At 35.3% G+C, this 19,747-nt stretch overlaps 1 protein-coding gene across 4 annotated transcripts; it reads left to right on the top strand.

Annotated features, from left to right (window-relative positions):
- The first annotated feature begins 1,355 nt into the window (after window positions 1-1,355).
- lcor (ligand dependent nuclear receptor corepressor) lies at window positions 1,356-19,539 on the top strand. 4 transcript variants are annotated; one of them, XM_027168693.2, is made up of 5 exons: window positions 1,356-1,860; window positions 5,662-5,712; window positions 6,302-6,610; window positions 14,177-14,267; window positions 15,049-19,539. In XM_027168693.2, the coding sequence occupies exons 3-5, from the start codon at window positions 6,316-6,318 to the stop codon at window positions 16,094-16,096; spliced, it is 1,434 nt and encodes a 477-aa protein (XP_027024494.1). In that variant the 5' UTR covers window positions 1,356-1,860; window positions 5,662-5,712; window positions 6,302-6,315; the 3' UTR covers window positions 16,097-19,539. The 4 variants fall into 4 exon arrangements, with proteins under 4 accessions (XP_027024494.1, XP_027024493.1, XP_027024491.1 ...); XM_027168692.2 differs by having other exon boundaries at window positions 1,356-1,864; XM_027168690.2 differs by having other exon boundaries at window positions 1,357-1,860; window positions 6,266-6,610.
- Window positions 19,540-19,747: the final 208 nt, after the last annotated feature.

The raw sequence follows: 19,747 nt of genomic DNA, 5'->3' as shown, positions 1-19,747 counted from the left end.
CATGGCCACTTCAAACTTCACCACCATCATCAAGTTTGCTGATGACATAGTTGTGGTTGGCTTTATCTCGAACAACAATGAGAGAGCCTAGCAAGGAGAGATTTGGTGCCAGGAATACAATCTCCTCCTGAATGTCAGCAAGACAAAGAATTTGATAGTGGACTTTAGCATGGAGCAGAAGAGGAACCACCAACCAATGATGATCAATGGGAGCCCAGTGGAGAGTGGACAGTTTCCGGTATCTAGGTGTGATCAAACCAAATCAGATCACTTATGAATTACCCCCTCTATGCTCACAATAAACATCCATTTACCATTTTATGGTAAAAGTAATTTTCATTCAAAGACACTATAGCTGTTCAACATTATTAAGCAAGAAACTCATTTTGATCCATTTTAAATGACCGTTTCAAAAATGTTATTTGATTAAACTGAATCAGTTCACTTTATATTGACTTTATATTAACATTATTTGTTGATCAAACTGACTCACATCACTTTTGGATGACCTACTGCTTAAAATAAATAAAATTATCAGGCAATTATTTATGGATCAAACTAAATGAGTATAAACATAATTTTATAATGAATTACAAACATTGTATCTTTGAATAAAAAAAAATCTTAGATGGATGCAGAGATTCTGAAGAGCAATTATTAAAGATTTTCACAATAATCATTATAGGGATCATCGAATAGTCCATTATAAAATGGCCTGACTCTGTTTGATCAACTAACAATTTAAACTGTCCATTCAATAATTAATCAAATTTGGCTATAATCAAATTATAGTAAAATAGACTGTAAGATTATTAAAAAATTCCAAAGTAAAATTGGTTGATCTTTAGTTTTCAAGTGATCTGAGGTGGTTTTATTTACTATTTATTTACTAATTAAAAAGTGCACCTTGGAGCAATTATATTGCCAGATTTGGTAACTTTGAAGAGGAATTATTAAAACATTTCACAGTAAAATTGGATAATACTTATTAAGACCATAGAAGTGGTCATTTTAAAATGATTTTAAATTGTTTGATTAACTAACAATTGGGACTATATTGTTTAATGGATTCTGAAACTAGTAACTCAGTAACTTTAGTAAATCATTTTTGATATGTAATGGGTTATTAAAACGTTAAGCCTTTATTTACATAAATACTGTGAAGTGTTTTGTATTCGTTCCTTAAAAAATTATCGTTTGGTATAAATTCATTATTCTGTTGTTTAGGCGCTCGAACGCTCCCTTTCCTCTTTCAGCGATATTACCGCTAAGTATGTAAAAGCCGCGCCCCTGAGATATTCGTGCAGCTGGTTTAACCGTGCTTTCAGAAAGAGCGGCTGGTTTACACGCAGTATTTTTGATAGGGGTGAAGTGTTCCCGATGAACAGGGTTGACCAGATAAATGTAGATTTTTCTCGGAAAATCCATACATAAAAAATACCTTGGATAACACATTAAAGTGCACTTGTGAATAGTGGGTGCATACACTCGTCTGCCTTCATCAGACATAATATTTATGCTTATAGCCTTATTCAGCATTATAATTATTTAACAAACACCATTTTCAGAATTCAAATCAGTGTGCTAGGCTGAAGCACGGATTACATCACAGGATCACACGGATAGGTGGATTTAAAGGATGCAGTTGTAGGAAGTCACTTCCACCTCACCATCATACCATTTTCCTGTCTACATAAATACTGATGACGTCGTCTTAGGGAAATATTCAGCAGAACACACGGGTCCGCGGGATGGAGCCGATGGAAAATGGCGAGTCTGTGTAAACGTCAACAATGTACCATCAGAGGACATGGTTTTCTTCAGGAACTCTACTCGTGGCGGCATAAGCTTATTCGATGTGTAGGTAAATCCATGGAACATTTTATGTCCTATATCGATTTGCGTAAAAATGTCGTGCATCGTGGAGCGTGTTGGTGCTGTTCGTGACAAGTGAAGCGGATTTCTGTTTCTCTCTTAAGACATCCCCTCCCTGCAAAAAACATACATCGCTGATGTATATTCTGTTTTTGTTTCATGTCTTCTTTGTTTAATGTAAAAATCATTTTGTTGTATTCAGGTTACAGGGCTGTCACTTGTATAGATTGTACATAAATAGATCTTTTGTGCTATTTTCGCTATAGCGCGCGCTCCATTTTGTCTTGGAATGGGTTTAGGTTGTTGTCAAGCTTGTTTTAATTTAGCAGGTAGATGACAAAATGTTGTTACGCTGTTACTTGGAATATTTACTTAACGACATCTACAGATCAATGCAGGCTTAATGTATGAAATGGAGTCTAAGAGACTAACGCTGAACTAAATCCTATAGCAATTTAAAAAAACAATAAGGGATATTTTAATTATAAAATGTATATAATTCTTAAAGTCACGTAAACCTATTTTTCCTCGTCTATGAAATGAATACTGTTCTGTTGACTTTTCCTGTGTCTCATCAGGGGAATTTGCCGAACTTTCTGTCCGGGGCTTAAATATTATGTCTTTGTGGTTTAATCAATAAGGAAATGGTCGTTCTCTATAACTCTCACACTTTTATTAAGAGTGTTTGATTAACAGCTAAGTTGTAGTGCCCCTGGGTTTGACAGAATGGTTTAATACATGAAACACTTTATTTTTAAATTGGTCCTGGTGGCTGTCAATATACTTACATTAAACTGACATGCTGTAAGTGTAACCTTTGATGGGAAACACTGCTTGTAGTTTATTAGTACATTAGAACATGCATCAGACTATTATTGATATTAATGTTTCACAGGACCCACCATTTCTCGGGGTAAGGGGTAGGTATAGGGCAAGATTTTCTTTTCTGGCACCAAGGAGGTGAAAAGAAGGTGAAGACCTACCTCTTCTTGAAACACTTAAACTAGCACATATTTTCCCTGTTTTGTGTATATAAAAAAATAACAGAGTTTTCAGTTGATGGTATCCTAAGTCTCTAACCTATTGAACCAGTCTTAATGTATAATGTATAGACTTCAAAATCACTTTTGTACTTCTCTCTGGATAATGGTGTCTAGCAAATGGCATAAATGTCAGTGTAATGTCTGAAGGTTACAGCAGTTTATAGATGTAATATAAACAAATAATAATGTAATAAAAACAAGTAATATAAACAAAATTATAAATAACCAGCTATTTTCCTGAAAAAAGTCAATAACAAACAATCATGTTCTTTTACAGCGTGTGTTTACAATAATTTCAATAAATAGTGTCACACACACACACACACACACACACACACACACACACACACACACACACACACACATATATATATATATATATACGTGTGTGTGTATATATATATATATGTATATATATATATATACATATATATATATATATATATATATATATATATATATTTATATATATATATATATATATATATATATATATATATATATATATATATATATATATATATATGATGACAAAGTCAAAACAGAATTCTAGACATGCCTGTGAATTATTATTATTATTATTGTTATTGTTATTATTATTATTGTTCTTGTTGTTGCTGTTATTATTATTAATAATAACAACAACAACAATAATAAATAAATAAATGAATGAATGAATGAATGAATGAATGAATAAATAAATCTTAAATATCTCATGTACATAAGCATTCATAACCTTTACTCAGTACTTGTTGAAACACCTTTGGCAGAAATTACAGCCTAGAGTCTTTTTAGGTATGACCTAACAAGCTTTGCACACCTAGATTGGGGGATTTTCTGTCATTCTTCTTTGCAAATCCTCCCAAGCTTGTTCAGGTTGGATGGGGATCGTTGGTGGACAGCCATTTTCAGGTCTCTCCAGAGATGTTCAGTTGGGTTCATTCCCAGAGTTCTGCCTAAGCCACTCCTGTGTCATCCTGGCTGTGTGCTTAGGGTCATTATCATGTTGGAAGGTAAACCTTTGGCACAGTCTAAGGTCCTGAGTGCTGTGGAACATGTTTTTATTAAGATTATCTCTGTACTTTGGTCCATTCTGCTTTCTCTCAACCCTGACCAGTTTCACAGTCCCTGCTGCTGAAAAACAACCCCACAGCATGATGCTGCCACCACCATGCTTCACTGTTGGGATTGTATTGGGCAGGGGATGAGCGATGTGTCTGGTTGTGTCTGGTGTCTGATGAAACCAAGGTTGAAATGCTATGTCTGGTTTCATCCAGACATAGCATTTCAACCTTGGTTTCATCAGACCAGAGAATCTTGTTGTTCACAGTCTAAGAGTCATTTAAGTGTTTTTAAGACATTTATAGGCTTCCATATAGCCAAAGCCCAGTTCAGCAGAGGGCTGCAGTGATGGTTGTCCTTCCTGCCGAAGTCTTCACACAAGCTCAGTTAGAGTATCTATCGTGTTCTTGGTCACATCTCTTACTCAGGCCATTCTGCCCGGTTGCTAATTTAACCAGGCGACTAATTTTTAACTAGGAAGAGCCCTAGTTGTGCCAAACATCTTCTATTTTTTATTAATTATGGAGGCCGTTGTGCTCTTGGGAATCTTCAGTACAGCAGAATTTTTTTTGTACCCGTAACCAGATTTTTGCCATGAAACAATCCTGTCTCTAAGCTTTGCAGGAAGGTCCTCAGTGACTTCATGGGTTTTTGCTCTGATATGCATTGTCAGCTGTAAGGCTGGAAGTGTAAGTGTACAGTAAGTGTAAGTCTACTATTTAACACAGGATAACAGATAGCTCAGTAACAAAGAGAATTGTGAGGCATCTGAGCTAAATTTATAGTGTTGTTGCAACATTATGCACATGTTATGCACATTATGCACATGTGATATTTAATTTTTCTTTCTTTTTAATAAATTTACACACATTTTTAGAATTCAGTTTTTCACTATATCCAATATGAGTTGGAGCCCCTGATTTTTTTGTGAATATAATTTGTCTTAATTTTATCTTGATGTGTTAAAATGCATTTTTTTCCAAGGCATCGCAACACCTTAGTTTAATATATTATTGTACTGTATATGATACATCTGATGATGCTATTGAACACATTGTGGTTCAATAGTTTTTTTTACTGAAATGTTTAACATGGCTTCAATAAATGTGTAATCTTGGCTTTAGATCAGATATTGGAAAAGGGCAGAGCAGAAATCTTATGTACATTAAGGTGATGTCTTTTCTTTAAATCTGGTTTCATTTTGTCAAAACACAGTCCTCACTGCTCCACTGTATTGTTAATTATTATACATCTCATCAAATACGAGAGTAAATAACTTCTATTTTAGACTAGAGTTGCATTTATAGCTAGTATTGTAGTTAATGATGCCTAGCTAATGATGCCCTTTGGACACTGTCTTGGATCCTGAATGCACCATGCTGCCTGTTTTTTGGTTCAACACCTCCTAGGCAGGCTGGCTATAGCATTCAGGAGCTCAATAGCAAATCTAAGACAAATGTTGCAACTGATTTATCTTCAGTGATATGTCTCATTATAAAGTTCAGTAGACCAGATGAAGATTTATTTGCAGCCTATGTGTTGTCAGCTTTTGTCATGAACTTTGAATAATTGCTTGCAGTACTGGTTACAACAAAACAGTTTCAGACTTGTTTCCTTTTCATGCAAACTGACATACTTCCATCATGTCAAAATGAATAATATTATTGTCTTTTTGCTGTAGGCTTCACCAGATGATATTGTTAAAGCAGCAGTATTCATATAATCCAATAAGGTAAGAGAAAGCGTAAAGCATAATGACATTTCTTATTTACTTGACATTACAGAGAGGTGAATACTTAAAAGGCTTAAAAAAATACCAACCTGAGTAACATCACTCATGAGTAAGTAACAATTTTCCAGTCTGTCATTCCAAAATCAAAGCTTTTCCTTATCACTTTAATAAACAACATTTCTGGGACAGTCAGTTGCACCTTGACGAAATTCATTACATAATTATTTTTGCTATCGAAATTTTTTTTAGCTGATGTTGAAGTCATTTTCCCTAGCTGTTAGGACTGCATTTAAAATTCATGATATATCCTTTGTTGCTTACTGTAAATATAATTGCTTGGACATATACTTGCCTGGATATATATATATATATATATATATATATATATATATATATATATATATATATATATATATATATATATATATTTGTAAAAAAAAAACAACTGTATTTTAACATGAAAGGTTTTGGCAGAATTTTCATAGGTGCCATTAAACAAACCAGTTCATACTCATTATATTTGTGCATATCTTTTTACTTTATTCTACCACAGACCTTCCAAGCTTCTCAGATTCTCTCATTTCTCCAGTTGCACAGGAGATTATGCAGCGAATGCTTCAAAAGCTTGCCATGGAATATACCTCAAAAACCTATTCAGCTCAGGATATTTCCCCTTCCCAACCATTACTAAACGGCAGCAAGTACCAAAGCCGGCCAGAAGCACCCTTGCTAGACCCTGCTGCAAACACAACCAGCTGCCTCTTTGATTACACAGACTCTGAAACCATTATTACTCCCTCATCACAAAACCCTGTCCTCTGTGAATTTTTAATGGCTGAACAGGATACTCCACTGGACCTCACTATTAAGAAGACTGGTGTTGAGTCCAGTAACCAAGGTAAATAATTTAAATACAAGCTAAAATTAAAATGCATTTCCATTAAATCATTGAAGTATTAGGGCTGGGCGATATGGCCGAAAACTGTATCACAATATCAGTGTTTCATATCAGTCGATATCGATAATTATTGAACTTTTTTATGGCCCATTTTAAATAAGGACTAGGAGAAAAATATATTACATTTAAACAAGTTAAACCTTCCCCTTATCGTAATCCCTTCAGTTATTAAGACAGAAATGTCAACAACCAGGAAAACTCAAATAAATAAATGTAAACATAAGTCTAAAGTCACAATGAAAACATAACAATTATCTCTTAACATTTAAGGTGCAAAATAAAAGAAAATGTAAGAAATGCTTAATAAAGTGTAATAAAATAGTGCAGAGTGTTAAATATAAACAGAGAAACCTGAGAATTTAGTGCAAGTTTAGTGCTAGGAAGTTCACTAGCTGTTCACCTTCTGGTGAATAAAGCGTTATAAAATATGTGCAGTGTTTTGTAAACAGAAATAAAACTGTGGTAGACTGAGATACATCTGTAATATAAAACACAAACCTGATACACTACAGTAACATTGTTTGAAATATAAAACCTGCAGAAATATGGAAAAGTAACTCAAATTATTCTTACTCTAATCATACTTGAAGTTTAATAGCATACTATTCAAGTATATTTTCGTAGACTTATAATTAGGGCTGTAGCTATCGAATATTTTAGTAATCGAGTATTCTACCAAAAATCTCATAGATTAATCGAGTAATCTGATAAAATGTGTTTTTGCTTAATTAAAGAGCAATATTAAATATACAAGAGAAAAATAAGAAGGTTCTCTTAAAATGAACAACTAATCGGTTTCTTTTTTATAAAATAGCATATCATGCTATGCATACAACAATATTTTCTATCAAAAATAAACATTTAGATATTACCCATTGTTCTCTGTCTGTACTGTGAACAATGACAAAGTAGACGAATAAGTAGAAGAATTAAGTACATTTAAGTGCCAAACATTCTGGGTTTTAAATGAACCCTTTTCTGAGATGCAAAAACAAAAACAAAAAAATTTTTAAATTATTTTTACTTTTTAAGTATCAAAACTAAGGCATACATTAAAATAAATAGTAATAATACAAAATACAAAAATACTGACTTTAATTAATGCAACTGAACTTTCAGAACTAAAAGATTCAAAATCTATAGCTCAGCCATAACAAACCTTTACTGTCTAATTTGGAATGCTTTGTGATATTTAAGAGGAAAAAAACCTGGACAGGAACTTGGACCTAGAGTCCATGCATGGTTTCACATCGAGTGCTTTAGGCATATATATATCAATCAGAATATAAAAGTCTCTCTCTCTCTCTCTCTCTCTCTCTCTCTCTCTCTCTCTCTCTCTCTCTCTCTCTCTCTCTCAACGTGTGTTCTTTAAAGGAGAAGTCTTTAAAGGAGCATGTGATTGCAACGAAAAAAGGTATCAACATGCTCAGAATTGAGGTTTGCCCTGCGCTTTGAAGAAATGTTTCCTGTTGCTGAAAACAGACACAGATTGTGTCCCAAAACTTGGAAATTTTCTGTCGTTTTCTCCTGTTTGTTTCTTCTCTTTGCTCATTGACATTGTTATCGCGCCCTTCCATTTTGCAGCCCGCACTAGCACGCGCCCTCAAATCAAAAGACTGCTAATTCCTCGCGTCTCCTTCCGCTTTTACATACACACACGTGCGCGCAAAAACACATACACACACACACAAACACACACACACACACACACAAACAATATTTGCACAAGAACGTGACGTGAGCTTTAAAATAAATTAAAAGAGGCTTCGAGGCAGAGGAATTTCCCTCAAAATTTTTTTTTGTAATTGAGTTACTCGAGGAATCGTTTCAGCCCTAGTTATAATAACCAAAAAACTGCCAGTAAAAAGAGCTGACTTTTCCTCTTTTATTTACAATTTTCTCGTTCGCTGCGGCTCATTTCCTGCTTATCAGTTGCCGAATACTGAAGAGGAATCCAGCACCAGCACGAGACAACGATATAGCGCAACCAAACTTGATAATGTTACTGATTGGCTGTTAGTGCCCAAGTTGCTAGGTTACCAGAGAGTGAGTGCCTTTGTTAATGCAACCAAACTTGCTTCACAACCTCTGTATGCTTGTAAAGAACAATGCAAAGTCTGGTAGCCTTTGATTTTGAAGTTTCCCCAGCAAGTCTGATTGTTGTCACTGAGCAGTGTCTTAAAAAATCCTGATGTTACTTTCAGAAGTCTTTACTAAACTAGAGAAGCCAGAACACTGGTACTCAAAAGATACAGAAAGTGGCACATTGTGCAGGATACATTCAGTGACAATCTTGTGTACACATACACACAGTTAACAGCGAGAATAAACCAGCTTTCAGCATTAGCACTAAACTGTTCAGAATAATTCATAATTATGAGATTTGAGAAACACCACTAGTGCAATGTGCTGAAAGTGGCTACCCAGTAACATTTCAAAATAGCGCATACCCTGTTATCCACCAAAATAACTAAAGAATTTAAAAAAAAAATGGAATTTAAAAAAAAAGTCAGGAATGTACAATATTGGCACTGAATGTGATCAAATTGTGGAGATGAATAAAACTAGAAGCATTAGTTTTATGCATTAGATTGCATGCAAATGAGTTCACAGAGATACGAGGATACAAGAGAAGCAAAAGGAAAAGCATCAGACTTTAAATAGGCCTAATGTGATATACTATGCAGTATATATGTATCATAAGAAATAGCATAAAATGTGGTCAATTTTAGATTACAAAATAATAAATCACTTTACTAGACATAGATTAGACTTCAGTGCTCAGTCTAACTTTTTCTTGATCTTTCTTGTGCACATCACAGGGAGTTGGGATGAAATTAAGTAAGAAATTAAGCCTGGCTGCTTTGTGGTGGTGGTTCAACTTGTATATGAAAATATATGCATTTTGAGTGGAATCTAGTTTTGCTGCACACGGAAACCGTAAATCAGTTAATATTGAATTTCTAAAATGGTTAAATGAAGAAGGTATAGAAAAATAAGTTTAATTCTTGTAGTAATTAACATAGTGAGTAAAATTATGACCCTTCCTGAGGAGAGAGGTAAAATATAAAAGAGTCAAAGTTGTAGGTTCTTTGGAATAGTAAATTAATCAAGCTCTGCAACATCAATCCTAAAAGACAGCCTAGCCTTACAGTTTCATAAGTGGCCTCTGCTCTCAGGTCGACTGTATCTTTATTGAATGGGCCATTTGGTTGGATCCAGTGAATATACTATATAATGCAAATGTTTCTGTGATTGAAGTGACACTCGCCTGAATGGAGGAAGCCTGTGCATCCATTCTAGCGTTGTAGATCTATTTCAGCCCTTGCGTTTAAGGCCTATATGGCAGCAGGCCAAGAGGGTGCGGCGCTCCACACCATGGCAGTTTTGCAGGCCTACCAGGCTTACCTACTGAAAGAGCTTGTCAGTGGAGAGGGGTTGGAGGGGCCACAAAACAGATGGCTGTTCAATAGCTGCGCTGATTGCCACGGAGAAGCACCTGTGGCTCAACTTAACGGAAATTAAAGACAAAGATAATTCCTGGACAACTCAATTTCATCTCAGGGCTTGTTCTGTGGTACAGTGATGTCGTCAACAGGCAACAGGAGGTGAAATGCCAGTCGGCGGTGTTCAGGAAGTTTATCCCTTGCCACAGCAAGCAGCCTGGGCCATCTTCCAGCCACACCCAGACCCCTTCTAGCTCAATCAGAGCAGTGAATAGGGCAAGTGTGGTGGCTCGTGCTCGAGCTGCTCAGTGTGCCTAGGCCCAAACCCGTCAGGCCAGAGGGGACCTTAGGTCTGTGATCTAGGCCAGGGTGGCTAAAAAGGAATCCTGATGCCCGTGGTGGGCCTAAAAAGGAATCCTTGTACCTGTGGGCTCTGAACTGTATTCTGAAGACTTACAAGTTAAAGATGATCACGCTCAAAGTTATTGTGTCCCAGATTAGGTCTGAGGACTGGTTTGTGATAATAGACATTAAAGACACTTATTTTCACATAGGCATATTGCCAGAGCACAGGAGGTTCCTCAGGTTCACTTTTGGGGGCAAAGCATACCAGTATTGTGTTCTTCCTTTTGGCCTAGCCCTTTCACCATGCACATTTATGAAGTGCATTGATCCTGCCCTTTCACCATTGCGACTCTAGGCCTTCGTGTGCTGAATTACCTGGATGACTGGCATATTCTGGCCCAGTGGAAGGCTATGGCTGCCAGTCATAGAGATGCTGTGCTTGCCCATATGAGGTCTCTAGACCTCAGGTTGAACCCAGAAATGTGTATGCTTTCTCCTTCTCAGAGAACCACCTTTCTGGGAGTAGTTTGGGACTCCACCACGATGTGGGCATGTTTGTCGACTGCTCGGGTGGCTTCCATCTTGCTAGCAGTGAAAGCTTTTCGGCTAGGCCGAAGCCTTTTTGTCGGCAGCAGCCAATGTTATCCCTTTGGGTCTGCTTCAACATGAGGCCATTCCAGCTCTGGCTCATGGGTGCAGGCTTTCATCCTTGCAGACATCCCCTCAAGGTTATAAGTGTTATAATGGCACATAAATTGCCTTGAGATAAGGGCCATGTTTCTAGCATTGAAACACTTTGGTGGCACTGCGGTGGTGTCCTATATCAATCATCAGAGACCAGGTTTCTTTTGCTGAGAGCCATTTTCATCCCAGGACATGTAAATTGGTAGGCAGACTTCCTGTCGAGGCAGGTGCTGATGTCAGGCTAGGCCGGAAGGGAGGACTCAAATGCAGGATGCTGATGGAAATTATAAAAGTCTTTAATGTGCTGGACAGATAAACTGGCAGAATCAGTTTAAATAAAACAAAGAAAACCAAACATAGACAAAACAAAGACAAAACAAAAGACAAGGATTCTGTGCTGCTAAACGCTTCATGGCATGGCTAAATACTGAAGACAATTAGACACATAAGGGACAGGTGTGTTGAGGTGGGAAGGAATAGACAAGGGAAGGGCAGTGTGAACACAAAAAACTTGCCCTCAAGTTCTTACCCAGGACACGCTTCACCTACAGTATGAGGGAACTGTACTGTTGGATGTGTTTAAAAAATGCTTTACTGATGTTTGTTAACTTATAGCTTTAATAATGCGAGAAATCACCGCACTAGTTTATTTGCTTTATTTTGGATAAAATAATGAAATATATTCCAAGTCGCGCACGAAACAGTGACTGCATGAAACTTTCACGTGAACAGTGGCCCCAGTGGCTTGAGGTGTTGAGTGTGTACTAACTGTATGTGTAGCTTTGACACCAGAGACCTGGGTTAATTCCTACCTTCTGCCAAAATAGCTTTTCTGTCAGGACCACTTTGTCAAATGAGAATTTATTAGATGATATGCATACAGTTAGTGTTGGCGTCCGTGCACATGCATGGACAGAGCAGGGAGCGCAGCAACTAGAAAATAGAATAGACCTAACGTATAACAGAACCATTAATCATGCATAGTATTAGATATGATAGCTTATGTGTTTTTGGAAATTAATAAATTAATAAATGGATAAATAAATAATTAAATAATTAGAGGGAGAGAGAGAGAAAAATATGTGGAGATTTATGACGTAAACTGATACAACGAACACGGGTTCTGGCATGGTGGAGTCGGGGTTGGAGGAGGGAGTTTAAATCGCAGCAGCAGCAGCGAAGCGCTAGAGAGCGGCTCAATGAATGGGAATTTAAATGGTCGGGTAATATGGATGTCGTAACCGGATTGGTGCGTGTCGTGGACGGCTGATTAACAGCTGATGCACCCTTGATGACGTGGCCTGCCAGAACTAAGGTGATGCCTGATTTTTATACTTTTCCTTCACATATCAGATCACGAAGTCATTTGTTTTCAATAAAATTAATTTAAAAGTTAAAATTACGTTTTATTCATAAAGTTTATCTTTAGGGTTAGGTTATAGGGTAGGTGTACTTATCTCAATAAGTACACCTACCTTTATTATGAAAGTGAAGTGAAAGTGACATGACATACGGCTAAGTATGGCAACCCATACTCAGAATTTGTTCTCTTTGTTTAACCCATCCAAAGTGCACACACACAGCAGTGAACACGCACACACCATGTACACACACCTGGAGCAGTGGGCAGCCATTTATGCTGCGGTGCCCTGGGAGCAGTTGGGGGGTTCGGCACCTCAGTCGTGGCCGGCCCGAGACTCGAACCCACAACCATAGGGTTATGAGTCAGACTCTCTAACCATTAGGCCACAACTTCCCCTATTATCTCAATAAGTTATCATCATTAATATTTTATATAAATATAATGATTTACATTCTGTTATCATTGTATAATGCACAACAATACTGAGGTGCAAATAGTATCTGCCACTATTTATAAGTAGCAATAGCATATAACTAGTATTTACCTTTATTATTACCAGTAAATGCTATTAATCTTTAAACTATAATAAATATAAGGAATCATAAAGTTAATAAATGGTAAACTTATACCTGTAAACAATGCTTGATACTGTGGCTAGTGGTTTTCCAAAATGATAAGAATAACTATTACTACTCGTCCAGTTCCGAGCTGGCCTCCAATCAACGCAAAAAAAACGTAGGTCTGGACTTAATGATGACTCTAAGAATCTGTCAATAGAAAACAAATTGAAGTCAGCATTTTAACATTTTTTTGTTTTGGGGAAATTATTTTATTATTTAATTATTTAATTATATTATTTTAAGAGTTTTACATTTTATTTTTTAATAAGAAAAAATTACAGAGGTCTCTGTGACCTCATAGCTGGCTACAGCCATAAATAGGATATCAAATGAGTAAAAAGTACACAGACTATTTAAACCCCATTTTTGAAAGCTTCAAGTATATACACTGAACAAAATTATAAATGTTTTCAAAATTAAAAAGTGATCACTCTCTTCTGTTGTGGGGCTTTGTTAAAGTGCTGTGATGGTTGGAACTGACAACAGACCAACTTTTTGCATATTTACTGACATCTCAGTCCACGAAAGCCCAGTTTTGCACTTCTGTGACCTCAGCATTGCTCATCATAAGCATGTGGTTGTTTGGCTTGACCCACAGCGGTTTCTTATCAGCAGGGACCTAGACCAGCATTCCTCTAATGTGCTTTTGGTGACATCTCAAAATATATGTTGCTCAGGATGCTAGATTTTTGCAAGATTAGCTTGCAATGGAAAAAGCAGCATCTATACAAAAATTGCTATCTGAATGTTTAAAAACTTCTAAAGTGCCATTTAGGCTCACCAGATTGGCTAACTGAGCATCCCCATTTGGAACCTATATAATTGTTTACAGGACATTCATTGAAGCCTTGTGCCTGTGCAAGCTTTTTTATCTAGATAATTAGTTATTTACCTAATGAATTAGAAATGTGTTAATGAATTGCAATTCTCTTCAGATATTAAAAATATATGCAGTGTGATTTATAGGCAATAACTCTTTGTTTTCTCATATAAAATAATTAGACTTAAAATTTAACAAGAAACATGGGGTTATTTATCTCATTTTCAGATGGAGTCCTGGATCTCTCTACCAAGAAAAAACAAAGCAGAATCTCTCTCAAGCCCTCTCATGAATTTTCTGTTATACCTGTAGTCAAAAGGTAATCAGAGCAATTTTTGAAGCTGTCTTTTCTATTTTTCTATCCACCCATTGTATTATGCTTATGGTGTAATATTTATTTTGCTCTGTCCTATTCCATATTGATACATGTAATAATTATATAATTGAAAATGCTAAATTGTGTTTTTCCATAGTAACTATTACATATTAATATTTTCAATTTAACATAATTAATGCTCTATTTTGTTGTATTTTTTTATTTAATATATAGGAGATTTTTTTATTTTATAAACGGTATGCTATAAATGTAATTTCAATCATTCCAAGATTAGCTACCTTTGTGTTAAAGAATGTGGTAACCATAAAGTTTATAAATTGCAAATCCACAAATACTGTATGAGTGGAAACTCCTGGAGGTAAAGCAAGATTAATTGGTTATAATGGGAAAGATAACTCATTTAAATTTATATTTCTAAATCTGATTTGGCCAACAGCTTTTGTAAGATGAGTTTTTGAGCTGTTAATTAAGTACAATTGCACTAATATAGTACCTGTTACCTTTTTCTCAATGGATTTCTGTTGAAAAATTATATATTGCTAATGAATAACTTTAAGAATGGTTAATTATATTTCAATTACAATTTTACTTTATAAAAATGCAAAATGTTATGTTATTCATTGTATTCATTACATAAGAATGAGGTATAACCATCTACTACCTATGTTTATTTAGAGGTGGTTCAAGAAAAAAAAAAAATCAAATCCATAGTAAGATGTTTATATTTTTCTATTTTTTATAAGTATATATTTTTCTTAATCAGGCAACCTATGAACACTGAAGAAAATGACCAAGAAAGTGATGATAAGGATGGATTGCATCTACAAGGCTTGCGAGATGGTATATCGAACAACCATACTTGCTCTGCCCCTTTCAAACCTCTACTTGCCAAATCATTTCTTATAAAGGAGGAACTCCTAAGTAAGAAGCATTGCTTCCTTGGACAGCCATCACCTATTTCTTTGACCAGCTTAGAGACGGTAGGTTTTCTTAGTTCCAGTCAAACATACCCTCTCCTGTCTCGTGATGGATTCTGGGAGAAACCACAATTAGATGGTGTACTTGAGTGTAAATCTGCTCCCAGCCATCTTAGCGATCTAAAGAACCATCCGCTTGTCTTAGAAAATCATGGAACCTTTAACAAAGGTACCAGTTCCTGCTTTAACAAGTCCTTTGATATATTTACCATTACATCAAAAAAAGATACAAGAAACTCCCCTTCAGTTGATTTAAAAATTCCACAAGTAAAGGGTATGGATCTCTCCTGGAACTCCAATGGGAACATTTCTGAGATCTATAATTACAGTTCTGTTACTGTGGGCTGTTTGCAGACAGATAATTCTATAAGCAGGAGGCTCAGGGCCATTTTACCCAAACAGTGTAGTAGAGATGGCTTTGAAAGCTTCTTTGATGGAGGTGGGGTGAGTGAGTATTTAGTCACCGATACTGATCAATCGACATCTGGACCTCAGTATCCAACCTCAGATCCTGAAGCAGATCTAACAGTCTCCAAGCAGCCACGCAAAAAAAGGGGCCGATATCGCCGGTATAATAGTGAGATCCTTGAAGAGGCTATTGGTGTGGTGATGAGTGGGAAAATGAGTGTTTCAAAAGCACAGAACATTTATGGTATTCCTCATAGTACGCTGGAGTACAAGGTAAAAGAGAGGATGGGCACACTGAAGAATCCACCGAAAAAGAAGCTTAAAATGATTATGAGGATAGATAGACAAGACTCAATTGCTCCAGAAACTGAAACTATATCAGCATCAACTGCCACATCCAGCACAGTGCAAGAAGATGTATTGTAGGTGCTGAGAAAAAAATATTAAAAAATAAAATGTTTTAACAAAACTAAATATTATTTGACAAAAGGACAGGGCTTTAACTGTGCCAATTTTCTGTGCTGTATTTGGATGTGCACTATAAACATCTAATACAAGAAGAACAATATTACAATTCTTAATTTTATTTTTTTTTAATTTTAAATTTACAAAAAGTAACCATTATTAAAGCCATGAGTAAGAAAGGAATTTATGAAGTATAAACCCCAAGTTGCCCTTTTTTCTGCTATCTCATATATCTAGATACATGCAATTAAAAAAAAAAAAAACAATTTTGGTCATAAAATATCCAATTAATGACATTAGCCCATTCAAAAATGAATCTTTTTCTCTCTTGTCCAAAAATTGTCTCTCTCATACTACAGGTATGTAATATAGCTTGGTAATTAATGTCTGCAGTGCATCTTATTTATTTGTATTAATTTATTATTCATTACATAAAAAATGTTAGCTATGTTGTTTGACGTTATTGCTTATGGGAACGAGTAATTCAGGGAAGCATTTGAGCATTTAAAGTGTTTAAATTAAATTTTTTCTGCTTTCTTTTGCACTGTACTTTCAGTCTAGGCCTGGGACTTACCAGATACTAATGATTCTTGTGATTATTTGGTGACCTGATTACCTCAGCATTATTTGCATTGCACACTTGGCAGTCTGTGTGGCTCACTTCATGATTCTAAAGAAGTGTCCTCCAGTAAAAGCCTTTTTTTTTGGATGGGCAGGGGGGTTTGTTTTAGGAGTACATATTTGAATAGACTGATGTTGGAATTAATCACACTAAACGGGTATGTACAGTCTCCTTCAAAAATAGTCAAATGGAAAGTCCGCTGCTTTGTTGTCTTTGCTATACACTGAAGACATTTTTGTTTGTGATCAAGGTCAGCTTTCATTTCCTATATACTTTCATTTATAAACTTTCCTTTCTAGATACTTTGTGGAACAAAATGTGATCTGAGTGTCTACTTTTGGTTGAGCCCAAGATTTTGCCCCACCTATGACGATTGTATTTGCAGAATGAAAACAAGCCATTCTGAGAAATGTAACAATATTAACAAAATAAAGAAACCACTGGTTTACTAACAACCATACATGAAACATGGTTGGCAAAGGAAACAGCAGAAAAAACAATGCACATTTTGAAGACATTGATAGCAGAAACATAGAAGCCCGTGCCAGAGCAGTAAGAATAGGAAGGCCAGATTAGAATTTGCACAGATATGTAAAGATGACATACAAAAGGTCTGGAACCAAGCCTAAGCATGAACCAACGAGATGGAAAGAGTGGAGAAAAGTCCTGCTTACAATCCAAACATACCAGTTGTCAAGTCAAGCATGGTTCATCACTCAGTGGTTCATTACATAAAAATAAAAGTAAAAGCATTACAAAAGAAGAATATAATAGTATGGAGATGTCAGTGGGTTGAAGTTATTCCAGGCTAGGGATATGCAACCATATATAAAGCGATTTCACTTAAATTTCATTAAACAAACTGTTTGTATAATTTTGCTTAATTAAAATTGTGTGGTGATGTTTTAAAATGTAGATTTAAACAAAAGGAAAATAAAGTAGAAATTATTAGCAATTGTCATATATTCATATGATTTCAAATGTCTTCAGTGTATAGCAAAAACAAAAGAATGGGTTTGTCATTCCAATACTTTAGGAGGGGACAGTTGCCATTGCTTCTAAAGGTGTGGGTAGTAAGTGTGTGCATTAGAAGGAGTTTAAGTAAAGTTTAAGTTTAAATTGTACTACTAATAATAAGAAAAAGCCCATGTACAATATTTTTCATTGAATCCCAAGGTAACTGAGACAAATATATATAACAATAAAATCAAAATATTGATTATATAGTCAAACATTAAATTACAATATATTTAAAATTAAGGATCAATAAGCAACACTCTGCTGGCAATAGAACTGTATGTATCTGTCAGGTCTAGCTAAGCCATTATGTTAAACACTGGCATAGAGAAATACACCATAAGGATTATTTGACAGTTTGTCAAGAAACATCAGAGAATAGCACTTTTTGTAAATGATATTTGGAAGCATGTGATTATAGCATTGATTGCAGTAGCAGGTTAGCTAATGGTATGTAAAGTTAAAGGATGGAACATTAGTGTCTTAAAATAACCAAATTACTGCAGCTCAGACCCAAACTTATCTACCTTTTAAACATACACTGGTTGACAACTTGAATTAGTGTGTAATGTATTTGTAGACCTAATTTTATGGGGAAAAAATCTGCTACATCTGTTATTTAGTTATCAGAGCTTTGTGTTTTACCTTTGCAATTTTCCTGGTGCTCCACCAGCCTGAGTTGATTGTTGTCTGAAAACCACTTTGTTAAATGTATGTTTATATGTATTACTTACTTTTATTTATTTATTCAGTTTCTTGAATCAAATGGCATGAACCCAGGTTGAAATGTAAAATTAACCTAATTTTTAGCCATCAAATCTGCATGTGGTGCATGCCATTTTTATGTATATTTGTATTTAATGTTTTAGGTTTGTTCCTCCTGTCCTCCAGCAACCTCCTCTTATAGGCAACTTGTCAAGCTTTCTTATGTTACATGCATATGAATGTATTAGAGCTTTAAAATTATTTGTAAAAGATGACACCTTTTAGGATTAAAAATCTTTTACTCTTACATATTTAACACAGTACATCTGTAGCCTTCAACATTGTTTATCTCAGGATAAATGAAACCGAAGGGGCTGCAATATTTGTCAGCCATAGGATGACATACTTCTTTGTATTAGTAGAGTGTAGATATTCCAGTATAGACATTTGGCTGTCTTTGTGAAACTGCTATACCTCAGCCTTGGAAAACACATTCATGTGTTTGGATCTTTCACATTTGACTCATATGACACATGAGAACTTTTGTCCAATTTATGTGCTTTCAGGTAAAACTAAAAAAAAAACTAAAAAAAAACTAAAAGTAAAGAGACTTATAAAATACTATATAATGGATATTTATGTATATTACTGTGTTAGAACATCAGGGGTTGTTTTGTTTGTTTTGTCTAAAATATAAATCATGGTTTAACTATTACATTTATATGAATTGCCTACAATTCAGGACAGGAGTTCCAAATGGATACTATGGTAGATAGTGTACAGTATATGTTTATATTGTTGATTCAGTGATTCATTTTTCATATCTGCAAAGCAAAATCTGTATAAAATACTTTGCTCTTACCTCACTTTCTATAGCATGTACTATTTTGCTGTAAACATCTCAGATTGTCCTTTTTTCTATTGAGTTTTGCTCTGTATTGCATATCTAGGTACCTCAGGTCAGACCTCTCCAGAGCTGCTAATTGTACAAATCTGGACTTACTGTACATTGTGTTTCTAGAACAGTTGTGTTTTATTTCTAATACAAACTTGGATACTGTTTTATGGAAGTGTTTTTTACATAGTTTTTTTTTTGTCCTGTTCATTGAGTTTAGTGTAGAATATCTTTTATGTACTTAAAGAAAAAACAGGTCCTTTAAATGCAACTTTAATGTACTGACATTGGTGCACACAGTTACACATTGCCATATGGATGTACAATGCATACTGTACTTTAGGGTTGTTCAGAATAGTCAATTAATGCATTC

This window comes from Tachysurus fulvidraco, chromosome 1, assembly GCF_022655615.1.
Source record: "Tachysurus fulvidraco isolate hzauxx_2018 chromosome 1, HZAU_PFXX_2.0, whole genome shotgun sequence".
In the NCBI taxonomy this organism is placed as follows: Eukaryota; Metazoa; Chordata; class Actinopteri; order Siluriformes; family Bagridae; genus Tachysurus; species Tachysurus fulvidraco.
Note: the sequence above shows the minus strand (reverse complement) of the source record. Positions and strands in the feature narration are given on the sequence as shown.